The sequence below is a fragment of the Trichomycterus rosablanca genome, chromosome 13, assembly GCF_030014385.1.
Source record: "Trichomycterus rosablanca isolate fTriRos1 chromosome 13, fTriRos1.hap1, whole genome shotgun sequence".
Lineage (NCBI taxonomy): Eukaryota > Metazoa > Chordata > Actinopteri > Siluriformes > Trichomycteridae > Trichomycterus > Trichomycterus rosablanca.
This window is the reverse complement of record NC_086000.1, coordinates 31,233,762-31,246,353: the sequence shown is the minus strand read 5'-3', so window position 1 is coordinate 31,246,353 and position 12,592 is coordinate 31,233,762. Positions and strand designations below refer to the sequence as shown.

At 41.6% G+C, this 12,592-nt stretch overlaps 1 protein-coding gene across 3 annotated transcripts in view; it reads left to right on the top strand.

Annotated features, from left to right (window-relative positions):
* daam2 (dishevelled associated activator of morphogenesis 2) overlaps positions 1-12,592 on the top strand; it is a 176,575-nt gene that overhangs the window by 62,833 nt on the left and 101,150 nt on the right. For all 3 annotated transcript variants that reach the window (XM_063007178.1, XM_063007176.1, XM_063007177.1), the window contains exon 2: positions 12,156-12,378. In XM_063007178.1, coding sequence (XP_062863248.1) covers positions 12,211-12,378 — 168 coding nt within the window. In that variant the 5' untranslated portion in view covers positions 12,156-12,210. The remainder of the gene's footprint in view (positions 1-12,155; positions 12,379-12,592) is intronic.

Genomic DNA, 12,592 nt, shown 5'->3' with positions numbered 1-12,592 from the left:
CTCCCATTGTACCACATCCCAAAGGTGTTCTTTTGGATTTAGATCACCTGCCTAGAAAAGCCGCTGAAGAACACATTGTCATGTTTATAAAACCTGTTTGAGATGACTTTGCTTTGTGACATTGTGCATTAACATGCTGAAAATGTCTGAATGCCACAGACTATTTGAGTATTGTTGCTTTCCATTTGGATTCCTTTATGATCACATTTACCCATTGTGTAATAGCTAAATGTGATCATCAAGGAATCCACATGGAAAGCAACAATACTCAAATAGTCTGTGGCATTCAGACAATGAGTGATTGGTCTGTCAAAAACATTACCCACACCATTACACCACCTCCACCTGCCTGGGCTTTTGACACTGCTTTCACACAGTTGGCTGATCAGATTATTGCCTGAATGAGTAGGTGTACAGGTGTTTGGTTTTAGGAATTAGTTAATCCATTTTGTTTGATTGCTTGGTGAGTTATTTTTATTGACAAGTCAACCAGTGTTTGTTGCAGTACTGGTAGACTGCCTGCATAACATTAAGAGACCCAACAGTGACAACCTGGCAGTGGTGGGGCTTGAACCGGCAAGCTTTCGATTACTAGTCCAGTACTCTAACCACTAGGCTACATCTGCTCACAAAACAGGGTAACACACAACCTTGACTCAACACATTTACATTTTTGGCATTAAGCAGACGCCTTTATCCAAGGTGACTTACAATAGTGTGACAGTATGCAATCTGAGCAATTGAGGGTTAAGGGCCTTGCTTTAAGGCCCAACAGTGGCAACCTGGCAGTGGTGGGGCTCGACCAGCAACCTTCTCCATTACTAGCCCATTACCTTAATCGCTAGGCTACTACTACCCATTTAATCATAATATTCATTAGGCTACAGAGTTTAATAAGTCCTAACCTTGAATCCAGGATGCAGTTGATTACTTCCCCAGAAGATCGTATTTGACAGTTGACATTTGTCGGATTTCTCAATGATTTACAGTTTAAGCATCTATGAATTTAAAAGCAAGCTAGGGGTGGCACGATCACTTGGTGGGTAGCACTGTTGTCTCACAGAAAGAAGGTCCTTGGTTTAGTTCCCAGATGAAGTGGCTTGGGTCCTTTCTGTGCAAGATAAACAAATTGGCTGTGACAGTGTTTGACATTAAACTTGAAGTGATGAATCATGAGTAACCTGTAACTATCTGTTTCGTCATGAATGGAACCAACCTGTAAAACATGAATAGACCTTAAAATCCTGATTAATAAATAATTAATAAATAAATCGACAGGCTGTGTGCTTATGACTTACTTCAGTTGTGTTGAGAGATGTAGACAGCAGAGGAAATGTGAGCAGCCTTTAGTCTTTCTTGCCAAGTCTTTTAAACTGTTTGCTGGTGTTGGTGACACTGAAGTAATTAAATGGTACAGATGTTGATTGGGATATTAAATCTTTATTCTTGCTGAATGCTCTTTTTTGTAAAGTGTGAAACACAATTCTAGTCCTTGCACCTTTACTTTTGTATGAATGGAACAAATCTACTCCTGTTCTTGCTCAGCAGTCCCAGCTGAATCGTCTGGTCTACTTCAGACAGGCTGAGCAGTCGATGGATTTGCAATTTCTTTCTCTCTTTTATTTTTCTCTTTTGCTTTCTATTTTCCCTTCCTTTCATTGTGTCTTGCAAGGTGCGTTTGTGAATGAATGATTGGTCACTTGGCCTACTTTTAACACCAGCATTGGACAAGAGCCAGGGTGCATGATAAGTGAAAGCTGGCTGCCTGTAACACGTCCACACCATTTCTGAATTGTGGTGGAGCTGATTGGGAGCTGATATTGTTAGGTGTGTGTAATCTTGTACGGTGGTCATGTGGACAGCTGGGTTGCCGTTTATTGGTGAAGTGTGAAGAGAGTGTGAAGCAACAAATAGCAATACAGATGATCTGCTAGTCAAGGGAAAATCTACCAGTGCAACAGTAGCAGTGGTGTTTACCTGTAGTCCTGATTAGGTCTCAGTTGCTGTTATAATGTTAAAGCACTAACTAGTCAGGTTTGCATTTAGTTCTACTGTTTGAACCTGTCCAGCAACTCCAGTTATGTCATTTATGTAATTGGGACAGTTGTAGCCTAGTGGGCAGAGCTTTGGGATACCAATTGAAGACTGAGAGTTCAAATACCAGCTCTGTCATGCAGCCTCTGTTGGAACCCCTTAAACAAGGCCCTTAACCCTGTCTTTTCCAAGGGCACTGTACAATGGCTGACCCTGTGCTCTGACCCAAGCTTCCAAATAAGCTAGGATATGCAAAGAAAGAATTTTATTGTACTGTACACCTGTATATGTATATATGACAAATAATGGCATTCTATCTTCTATGTTATTGTTGGTTAAGGTCAGGGTTCAGCTGAATCCTGAAGATTCAAACACTTCACCTCTAACTGAGCAACACTATACTTTCTTTATTTCCATCTACATTTACATTTTCGGCATTTAGCAGACGCTCTTATCCAGAGAATATGAGCTAGTGGTCTTTGGAGGTCAACAAGTTGTACCTCATGAGAACTGACCTTTCCTCCTTTTCTCATTTTGTTGATACATTTGTTGAGTTTTAACCCAGTAGAGAATGGTCCATATTCCATTTGTACCCAAGCTGTATTCTCCCTTACCCCATTTTACAGTTGGCACTATGAATTCAGTTCAGTATGATTCAGAGAAGTCCAGTCTTGGTGTGCTTTATACCATTTTAGCCAACAATTATCCCTGATTGGGAATTTGGACCTCCATGAAGTTGCTAAGTTGCCATAAAATCCCAATACATTTAGTCATACTTTTTTGTTATGCTGACCTATGCTTCCTGGACTATAATAAATATTACAACTCAGAACAGACGTTTTTTATGCACTACGTTAGCGTGTTTGGCTCTTTGCACCTCTGCTGTGGTGGAGCTGTTGCAGAAGCTCCACCACAGCAGAGGTGTTTGAATTATGTAACACATAAGTGTATGACTTATGAAATGGGCTCTTTGGAAAGCCGACATTAAAGTACAACCCATTCTACTGCAAATATTTGTTTATGGTGAGAGTATGGTTGTATGCACTTGTTATGCTGGGTGTGGTTGAAATCCTAACCCACTAATTAGAAGTGTTAATTGTGTAGTCATTGCTTATTTACTTTTTGAGCATAGATTATTTGGTAAACTGGCTAGTAAACTGGTTATTGAGCTAAATACAGGTAAACACCACAAAAATCTTATGGCTGTATTTTCATACAAACTGTTACTAGTGATGTAACGATACACTACCCATGATTTCAGATTTCAAATTTCAGATTTCAAAGCTTTATTGTCATATGTACAGTAGGAAACGTGTTTCCCTGTACAATGAAATTCTTATTTTGCTGTCCACACATGATGTAACAAAGTACAAAGATAATAATAAAATAAAATTAAGAAATAAAAGTTAGATATAGTAAAAAAAACACGCTGAGTATAAGTTATGTACATTGTGCAAGAAAAGAGCAGATACAGTGTATCACAAAAGTGAGTACACCCCTCACATTTCTGCAGATATTTAAGTATATCTTTTCATGGGACAACACTGACAAAAGGACACTTTGACACAATGAAAAGTAGTCTGTGTGCAGCTTATATAACAGTGTAAATTTGTTCTTCCCTCAAAATAACTCAATATACAGCCATTAATGTCTAAACCACCGGCAACAAAAGTGAGTACACCCCTTAGTGAAAGTTCCTGAAGTGTCAATATTTTGTGTGGCCACCATTATTTCCCAGAACTGCTTTAACTCTCCTGGGCATGGAGTTTACCAGAGCTTCACAGGTTGCCACTGGAATGCTTTTCCACTCCTCCATGACGACATCACGGAGCTGGCGGATATTCGAGACTTTGCGCTCCTCCACCTTCCGCTTGAGGATGCCCCAAAGATGTTCTATTGGGTTTAGGTCTGGAGACATGCTTGGCCAGTCCATCACCTTTACCCTCAGCCTCTTCAATAAAGCAGTGGTCGTCTTAGAGGTGTGTTTGGGGTCATTATCATGCTGAAACACTGCCCTGCGACCCAGTTTCCGGAGGGAGGGGATCATGCTCTGCTTCAGTATTTCACAGTACATATTGGAGTTCATGTGTCCCTCAATGAAATGTAACTCCCCAACACCTGCTGCACTCATGCAGCCCCAGACCATGGCATTCCCACCACCATGCTTGACTGTAGGCATGACACACTTATCTTTGTACTCCTGACCTGATTGCCGCCACACATGCTTGAGACCATCTGAACCAAACAAATTAATCTTGGTCTCATCAGACCATAGGACATGGTTCCAGTAATCCATGTCCTTTGTTGACATGTCTTCAGCAAACTGTTTGCGGGCTTTCTTGTGTAGAGACTTCAGAAGAGGCTTCCTTCTGGGGTGACAGCCATGCAGACCAATTTGATGTAGTGTGCGGCGTATGGTCTGAGCACTGACAGGCTGACCCCCCACCTTTTCAATCTCTGCAGCAATGCTGACAGCACTCCTGCGCTTATCTTTCAAAGACAGCAGTTGGATGTGACGCTGAGCACGTGCACTCAGCTTCTTTGGACGACCAACGCGAGGTCTGTTCTGAGTGGACCCTGCTCTTTTAAAACGCTGGATGATCTTGGCCACTGTGCTGCAGCTCAGTTTCAGGGTGTTGGCAATCTTCTTGTAGACTTGGCCATCTTCATGTAGCGCAACAATTCGTCTTTTAAGATCCTCAGAGAGTTCTTTGCCATGAGGTGCCATGTTGGAACTTTCAGTGACCAGTATGAGAGTGTGAGAGCTGTACTACTAAATTGAACACACCTGCTCCCTATGCACACCTGAGACCTAGTAACACTAACAAATCACATGACATTTTGGAGGAAAAATGACAAGCAGTGCTCAATTTGGACATTTAGGGGTGTAGTCTCTTAGGGGTGTACTCACTTTTGTTGCCGGTGGTTTAGACATTAATGGCTGTATTTTGAGTTATTTTGAGGGAAGAATAAATTTACACTGTTATATAAGCTGCACACAGACTACTTTTCATTGTGTCAAAGTGTCATTTTGTCAGTGTTGTCCCATGAAAAGATATACTTAAATATCTGCAGAAATGTGAGGGGTGTACTCACTTTTGTGATACACTGTATATTGCAATCAGACAATATAGTTACATGTGCAAAATGTAAAGACAGTAGTGTAAACATACATGTGCAGCTGTATGTAGACCTGTAAACAGTCATATGTGGTATAATGCAAGTATTGTGTGCAAGTGTGATAGTGTCTGTGAATAATCAGCTCAGCTGTTTAAGAGTCTGATAGCTGTGGGAAAGAAAGAGATCTTTAGTCTTGTTGTCCTGCATTTCACACTTCTGTATCTCCGGCCTGAGGGTAGAAGTGTGAATAGTCCATGTTGGGGGTGGGTGGGGTCTTTGATGATGGACGCAGCTCTCCTGTGGACTCTGTGATGGTAGATGCTCTGGAGAGAGGGTTGTACCGTCCTGGTGATTTTCGTAGCAGTCTTTATCACTCTCTCCAGGCGTTTGCGATCCTTCACAGTAGAACTGCCGTACCACACGGTGATGCAATTGGTCAGGATGGACTCAATGACGCAGCGGTAGAAGTTGCTGAGTATTTTGGGTGACATGCCAAATTTCCTCAGCCTCCTCAAGAAATACAACCGCTGCTGAGCCCTCTTTAACACCTGTGTGGTGTTTAGTGTCCAAGTGAGGTCATCACTGATGTGGACCCCTAGGTATTTAAAACTGTTCACCCTCTCCACCTCAAGGTCCCGGATAAACAGTGGCTGATGAGGTCTCCTCTCCCTCCTCATGTCCACTATCATCTCCTTGGTCTTGTCTATGTTGAGTGTAAGGTTATTGTCCACACACCAGGTAACCAGACTGTTCACCTCACTCCTGTAGGCTGCCTCCTCTCCTCCAGTGATACGACCTATCACAGCAGTGTCGTCAGCAAACTTCAGGATGATGTTGTCGGGGTGGGAGGCGACACAGTCGTGGGTAAACGGGGTGTAGAGGATAGGGCTGAGGACACAGCCCTGCGGGGTACCAATATTGGTGATTATGCTGGCTGATGTCCTGTTTCCAATCCTAACAGACTGAGGCCTACCAGTCAGGAAGTTTAAAAGCCAGTCACAGATGGTGGGGTGTAGTCCAAGAGATGACAGTTTATGTGTAAGTTTGTGAGGTATAACCATGTTAAAGGCGGAGCTGTAGTCAATAAAGAGTATCCTGACGTAGGAGTCTTTATATTCCAGGTGTGAGAGAGAGACATGAAGGGCTGCGGCGATGGCATCCGAGGTAGACCTGTTGGCCCTGTATGCATATTGTAGGGGGTCTGTAGTGCCTGGTATATTGCTCTGAATGTGGGCCAGCACCACTCTCTCGAAGCACTTCATAATGATTGGAGTGAGTGCTACTGGCCTGTAGTCATTCAGACAAGATGGGGGATTCTTCTTGGGGAGAGGGATGATGGTGGTGGTCTTGTAACAGGTGGGAACTGTGCATTGTCTGAGGGAAAGGTTGAAGATAGAAGTAAAAACATCAGTCAGCTCGTTAGCACATGCTCTGAGGGCCCGCCCATGATGCGATACAATTCACGATACTGGGTTCATGATATGTTTTTTTTTCCCATTTTATTTTAAACAAAATGAAATTAAAGACGAATTATGACAGTTTCCTTTTATTATTCGTTACTGTATTTGTGCTTATCTTTTATTTATCTAAATAATGAATGTCCTTTTATTTCTGAGGTAGGTACAAACTATGCCAAATAATGCTTATTGTGTAAAAAAAACTGCAATTGAAATTTTAAAACAAATCCAACATTATATAAATAAATAAATCATACAAATAAAGAAAGTATGCTCACATAAATAAATTTGGCTGGAAAATCCCCTACCTGGCAACCTTGTGAAGTGCCGTCAACCAGGTGAGGTGAATAGCACCAGTGCCCTCTGCTGTTTAAAGTGAATATCGATTAATCTTAAATGAATAATCGATTTGAATTGTGGCACATGTGCATCGATTTTTAACTGTCTGGTGGTGCATCGTTACATCCCTACCAGTTACTCAGTGCATGTAGGGATTCTTTAACATTCTTAGTTAAATTCTTGAGGTGATCTATAAATGCAGCTACTTCATTTTCTTCTTTTTCTTCTTCTTATTCATTTACATAAGAGCAGCTCAGTATTTATTGATCATTCCTGCATTATTAGTCACATACAGGTTGCGATAGATTGCAGCTTTGTTGTTTTGTTCTGTCATGTTGGATCCTGAATGATCTAACATGCTCTGGATTTGTGTCTCTGGTGATTCAAAGAGTCAGAGCAGTTAAAAAATCACTGTGGTCAAAATAATGCAGTACAGTTTGGACATCAAGCATTAATTTTAAACCGTCCTCCACATGCGGTGATATTGCAAAACATCACAATTTCAGCATTAGAGTGTAATCATGTTTTGATGTTTTGTCCATGTTGTGCAACTTTAAAACAAATCCAGACTTAATAAGAGAGAAAAGGGTATGTTTTTTATATTCCATGTTTACACATATGCACTAAACAGTGACACTGTTTTTCAAGGCAAGTATCCACCCCACATTTTTAGAGGAACTAGTGAAAATTCATTACTGTGGAAGAGAGGGGGCTTTAGTTAATAGTTACAATAAAATAGTAATGATTTTTAGGATACTCAGGAGTTAAAGTTTGTCAAGATGAATAAAGCAGATTATGAACTTGACGTATGAAGACTTGGTTCAAAATAAAATGCATCAGACTGCATAATGAGTTATGTTTGTATCATAACTGAGCATAGTTGCAATGTTGGTAATCTTACTTAACATTATAACAGGTATGTTTTCATTCATTCATTTATTCATTTAGTGTCTGTTTCATCATGGCAGGTTTGTAGTGAACCTGATTCATGGGTAGTAGGTCAGGGAACACCCCGGATAGATGGCCGGTCCATTACAGGGCAGGGACACACACACACACACACACACACACACACACACACACACACACACGTTTACCTCTTTCACTTACTCACTAACTATCTAAACCGCTTATTCTAAACAGAGTCTGGGGTTGGGGTGCTGGAGCCTATTTCAGCTCTCAATGGGCACAAGGCACACATAAACACCCTGGACAGGACGTCAGTCATTTTGCAGGGCAGACATACATATCTGAACACACACACACACACACACACACACACACACACACACACGTTTACCTCTTTCACTTACTCACTTACTACCTAAACCGCTTATCCTAAACAGGGTCAGGGGTTGGGGTGCTGGAGCCTATTTCAGCTCTCAATGTGCACAAGGCACACAGAAAGTCCATTGCAGGGCAGACATACACACCTTAACACATACACACACACTTGTATTACTTCATTTAACTTGACTGCATGACTTTGGACTGTGGGAGGAAACCCATGCGGACACGGGGAGAATATGCAAACTTCGCACAGAAAGAACCCAGACCGCTCCACCTGGGAATCAAACCCAGATTTGTTTACAATAATATATAAAATAATTTATACTTGTAAGGTCAGGCACTGATTTTAGACAGGGTCCTAATTCACAATATCATGTTAAATAGGGTGGCACGGTGGCCAAGTGGGTATCACTGTCGCCTCACAGCAAGAAGGTCCTGGGTTCGATCCCAGGTAGGGTGGTCCGGGTCCTTTCTGTGTGGAGTTTGCATGTTCTCCCCGTGCCTAAGTGGGTTTACTCCAGGTGCTCCGGTTTCCTCCCACAGTCCAAAGACATGCAAGTGAGGTGAATTGGAGATACTAAATTGTCCACGACTGTGTTTGATATAACCTTGTGAACTGATTAATCTTGTGTAATGAGTAACTACCGTTTCTGTCATGAATGTAACCAAAAAGTGTAAAACATGATCTTAAAATCCTAATAAACAAACAATTAAATATGTTAAATATGCTTAATAGTCTGAAGTGTGAGTTCCTCCACACCTAACTCAACAAACTGCTTTGTGCACATGGGCACAGTCATGCTGACATAATAACTGGCACAAAGTTGTAAGCCTATTTATGTTATTCTTTTTACACACCTATTAACAGTGAGTGTGGCTGAAACACCTGAACTAAATAATTAGAAAGGGTGTTCACATTTTGACCATATAGTTTACATGAGGGCATTATTAAGACACATTCTCACACAATCTTCTTATCCTGGCTTTTTAAATCCCATGGTGCCCTTCAGACAGCATAGAAAACACTTTTGTTTTTCTGGTCCTTCTCAGAGTGTGCTGGGTACCGCCGGCTTTTTTTTCTATCCTGCCTCTCATCCCTCCCTCCTTCCTTCCACACACTGAAGCGCCACAACAGAAGCGCCTTTGTGCCAGCCAGAATTATGCCAGAGCGAGCAGAAAGGTGCCAGGCTGCTCCCAGCTCGGTGCCCACACAGCCTGCAACATGGTCCAGGAGAGATGAATGCTTTTCTTTCCAGTGCTCTGCATGCACTTCACTTCTCCACTTTAAACACACCAAGCATTTATTTTAAATGCCATTCTGCTTTTTCCTTTTTTTTCTTTTCATTGCAGTGTCGCAGATAAGTGCCCTGTTTCCACTGACACAGTGCTGGTGACAGAACTGATTCAGGAAACCATAACCTTTTAAGAAGTAACCAGTATGTTCACTGGTTTAAAAGGGAAACCATTACAGAAGCAGATGCATTGTGGAAAAAGTTAGATTTTTAATTTGATGATAAATTTCGAAATAAATAAGTTAACATTTGCACACAGCACTAAGCTATATGCACCAGATAAGTAAAACAGCAGGTGCACCAACAGTATGTGGACACCTGTTCTAAAAAGTAGGTTCAGCAGTTTCAGCCAGGCCTTATTGCTCATGTTAAAAAAGTCAAGCAAACACCGATCAGCCATAACCTCAAAACCACCTCCTTGTTTCTACACACATTGTCTATTTTATCAGCTCCACTTACCATATAAAAGCACTTTGTACTTCTACAATTACTGACTGTAGTCCATCTGTTTCTCTGCATGCTTTGTTAGCCCCCTTTTATGCTGTTCTTCAATGGTCAGGACTCTCCCAGGACCACCACAGGGCAGGTATTATTTGGGTGGTGGGTCATTCTCAGCACTGCAGTGACACTGACATGGTGGTGGTGTGTTAGTGTGTGTTGTGCTGGTATGAGTGGATCAGACACAGCAGTGCTGCTGGAGTTTTTAAACACCTCACTGTCACTGCTGGACTGAGAATAGTCCACCAACCAAAAACATATCCAGCCAACAGCGCCCCGTGGGCAGCGTCCTGTGACCACTGATGAAGGTCTAGAAGATGACCAACTCAAACAGCAGCAATAGATGAGCGATCGTCTCTGACTTTACATCTACAAAGTGGACCAACTAGGTAGGAGTGTCTAATAGAGTGGACAGTTAGTGGACACGGTATTTAAAAACTCCAGCAGCGCTGCTGTGTCTGGACTGTCTGTGTCGTCCTGTCTCGATGGCCAGGCTGTGTTCGCTGAGTCTGTACCTTGTCAAGGTGTTTCTGAGTTTTGGATCAGTTATATTGCTGAGATAATCTGCCACACTATACTGTCTATTTAGAGCCAAATAACATTGTAGTTTACTTTGAAGTTCAGTTTGTGTTTCCCAAAAGGCCAAATAGTTTATCTTTAATTCATGTGTAATTTGATCAGTTCTGATTAGGTTCTTTAGTCTTAATAGTGTTAGTCTGTGTTAGTGGTGTGTTAGTATGTGTTAATGGTGTGTTGGTGCAGTGACTCAGGACCAGTTGGATGAGGGGACTGGTATCTTTGCTCAGCTCTTGGTATTGCAGAGCTTTCTCTCTCTCTCTGTCGCCTTACAGCAAAAAGGTCCTGGGTTTGATTTTCAGGTGGGGCTGTCCGGGTCCTTTCTGTGTGGTGTTTCCATGTTCTCCCAATGCCTGTGTGGGTTTCCTCAGAGATACAAAAGTCTTGAACTGATTAATCTTGTATAACCTGTAACTACCTGTCCTGTCATGAATGTAACCAAAGTGTGTAAAACATGACGTTAAAATGCTAATAAATAAATACATTTGATATAGCTGTTAGCAGCTGTTGTGGTTGAAACACATAAATTTCATAGTTCGACTGGATGTCCCAATACTTTTGTCCGTACAGCATATTTGAAATGTTATTTAACCTCTAGATTCCCCCAGTGTCTGTGTGGGTTTCCTCCAGGAGCTTGAACTGATGAATCGTGTAATCTGTAACTACCTGTCTTGTAATGAATGTAACCTAAGTGTACAAACATGGTGTTAAAATCCTAATAAACAAACTAACAGGGCAGTAAACTTTTCTTTGATTCAATATGTGTTTTATTTTATTAACTCATTTCTTTATTTAACAATTATTGCTTCTATTCTGTCAGACACTCTGCTGTCCATTCACATATTGTGCTTCTCAACCCAAATAAAACTTGGGTTACAATCCATGATGCTTGTTTCTTTTTATTTTAGCAAACAGTTAATCTTATATCAAGGTTATTTATGTTGGTTAAAATGATTTTAACAAGTGTTTATTGGGAGCTGTGATTAAACCTCGGACCAGATCTACACGTCATTAGAAAAGAAATTCACCTGCCTGTGATCGTGGTTAAAATTCAATGTGTAACTCGTCTCCTTTAAGAGCAGATTAACTTTTAGAGAGACTGTTTAATGATCCAGCATTACAGCATAACATTTTGTTCTAGTGAAATCAGACCCAGATTTGTTGGTCTAAAAGGCAAAGCTTCTACGGTCAGTGACTGGAGACACTGTGCGTTTATTATTGTGCACAAATGCAAGATCAGCTCCACAGTCAGGGTCAGTAAACCTCTGCATGACATTCCACGTCTGTGCTTTTACATCAGAAATTGTGCATTAAACGAGTTCACCGTGGCCTGGTCTGTCGTGGAGGTCTCGCTCACAGTCTGTTTGTTTGTCTCTTCATGGAGACGTTTATGACTGATTATCTGCAGCAGTGAAAATGCTGCAATTTAGTCTTTCGTGTTCCAGAATGTTTATGATTATTATCCACAGTTAAAAGGTTAATGAACCAGTGTTTCACCCCAGAATAGCTCAAATCCATGTTCTAACCTCGTGTTTCGTTTTGTTTTCAGATCATGCAACCTAGATAGCAGACTCGGCTAGTTTGGCCCATCCAGCTCGGAGAGGATGCCTCCCCGGAAGCGCACCAGGCCCACCCTGGGCTTTCTATGCTGCTTTGGCAGCAGCGAGCCCCCTGAGATTAACCTAAAGGACAGCGTTCCTCTACAGCTTATTGAGTTCAGCACCCCCATGCCACCGGAGGAGGAACTGCATGCACGCTTCTCTGAACTAGTGGTGAGTGATCCTCTTACCTCTTGGTTAACAGCACTACTGTACTTATGAAGTGCACTTTTGATTAAAGGTTGACTGGTATTGGTTTATTGATTAGACACAAACATTTAGAACAGCAGAAACCCACAATTATAAAATGAACAGCGGAATTATGTATTCAGGTATGTAGGGTTCAGACTGGCACTGCTGTAGGGTCCAGTTGTGTGCTTTATACCAC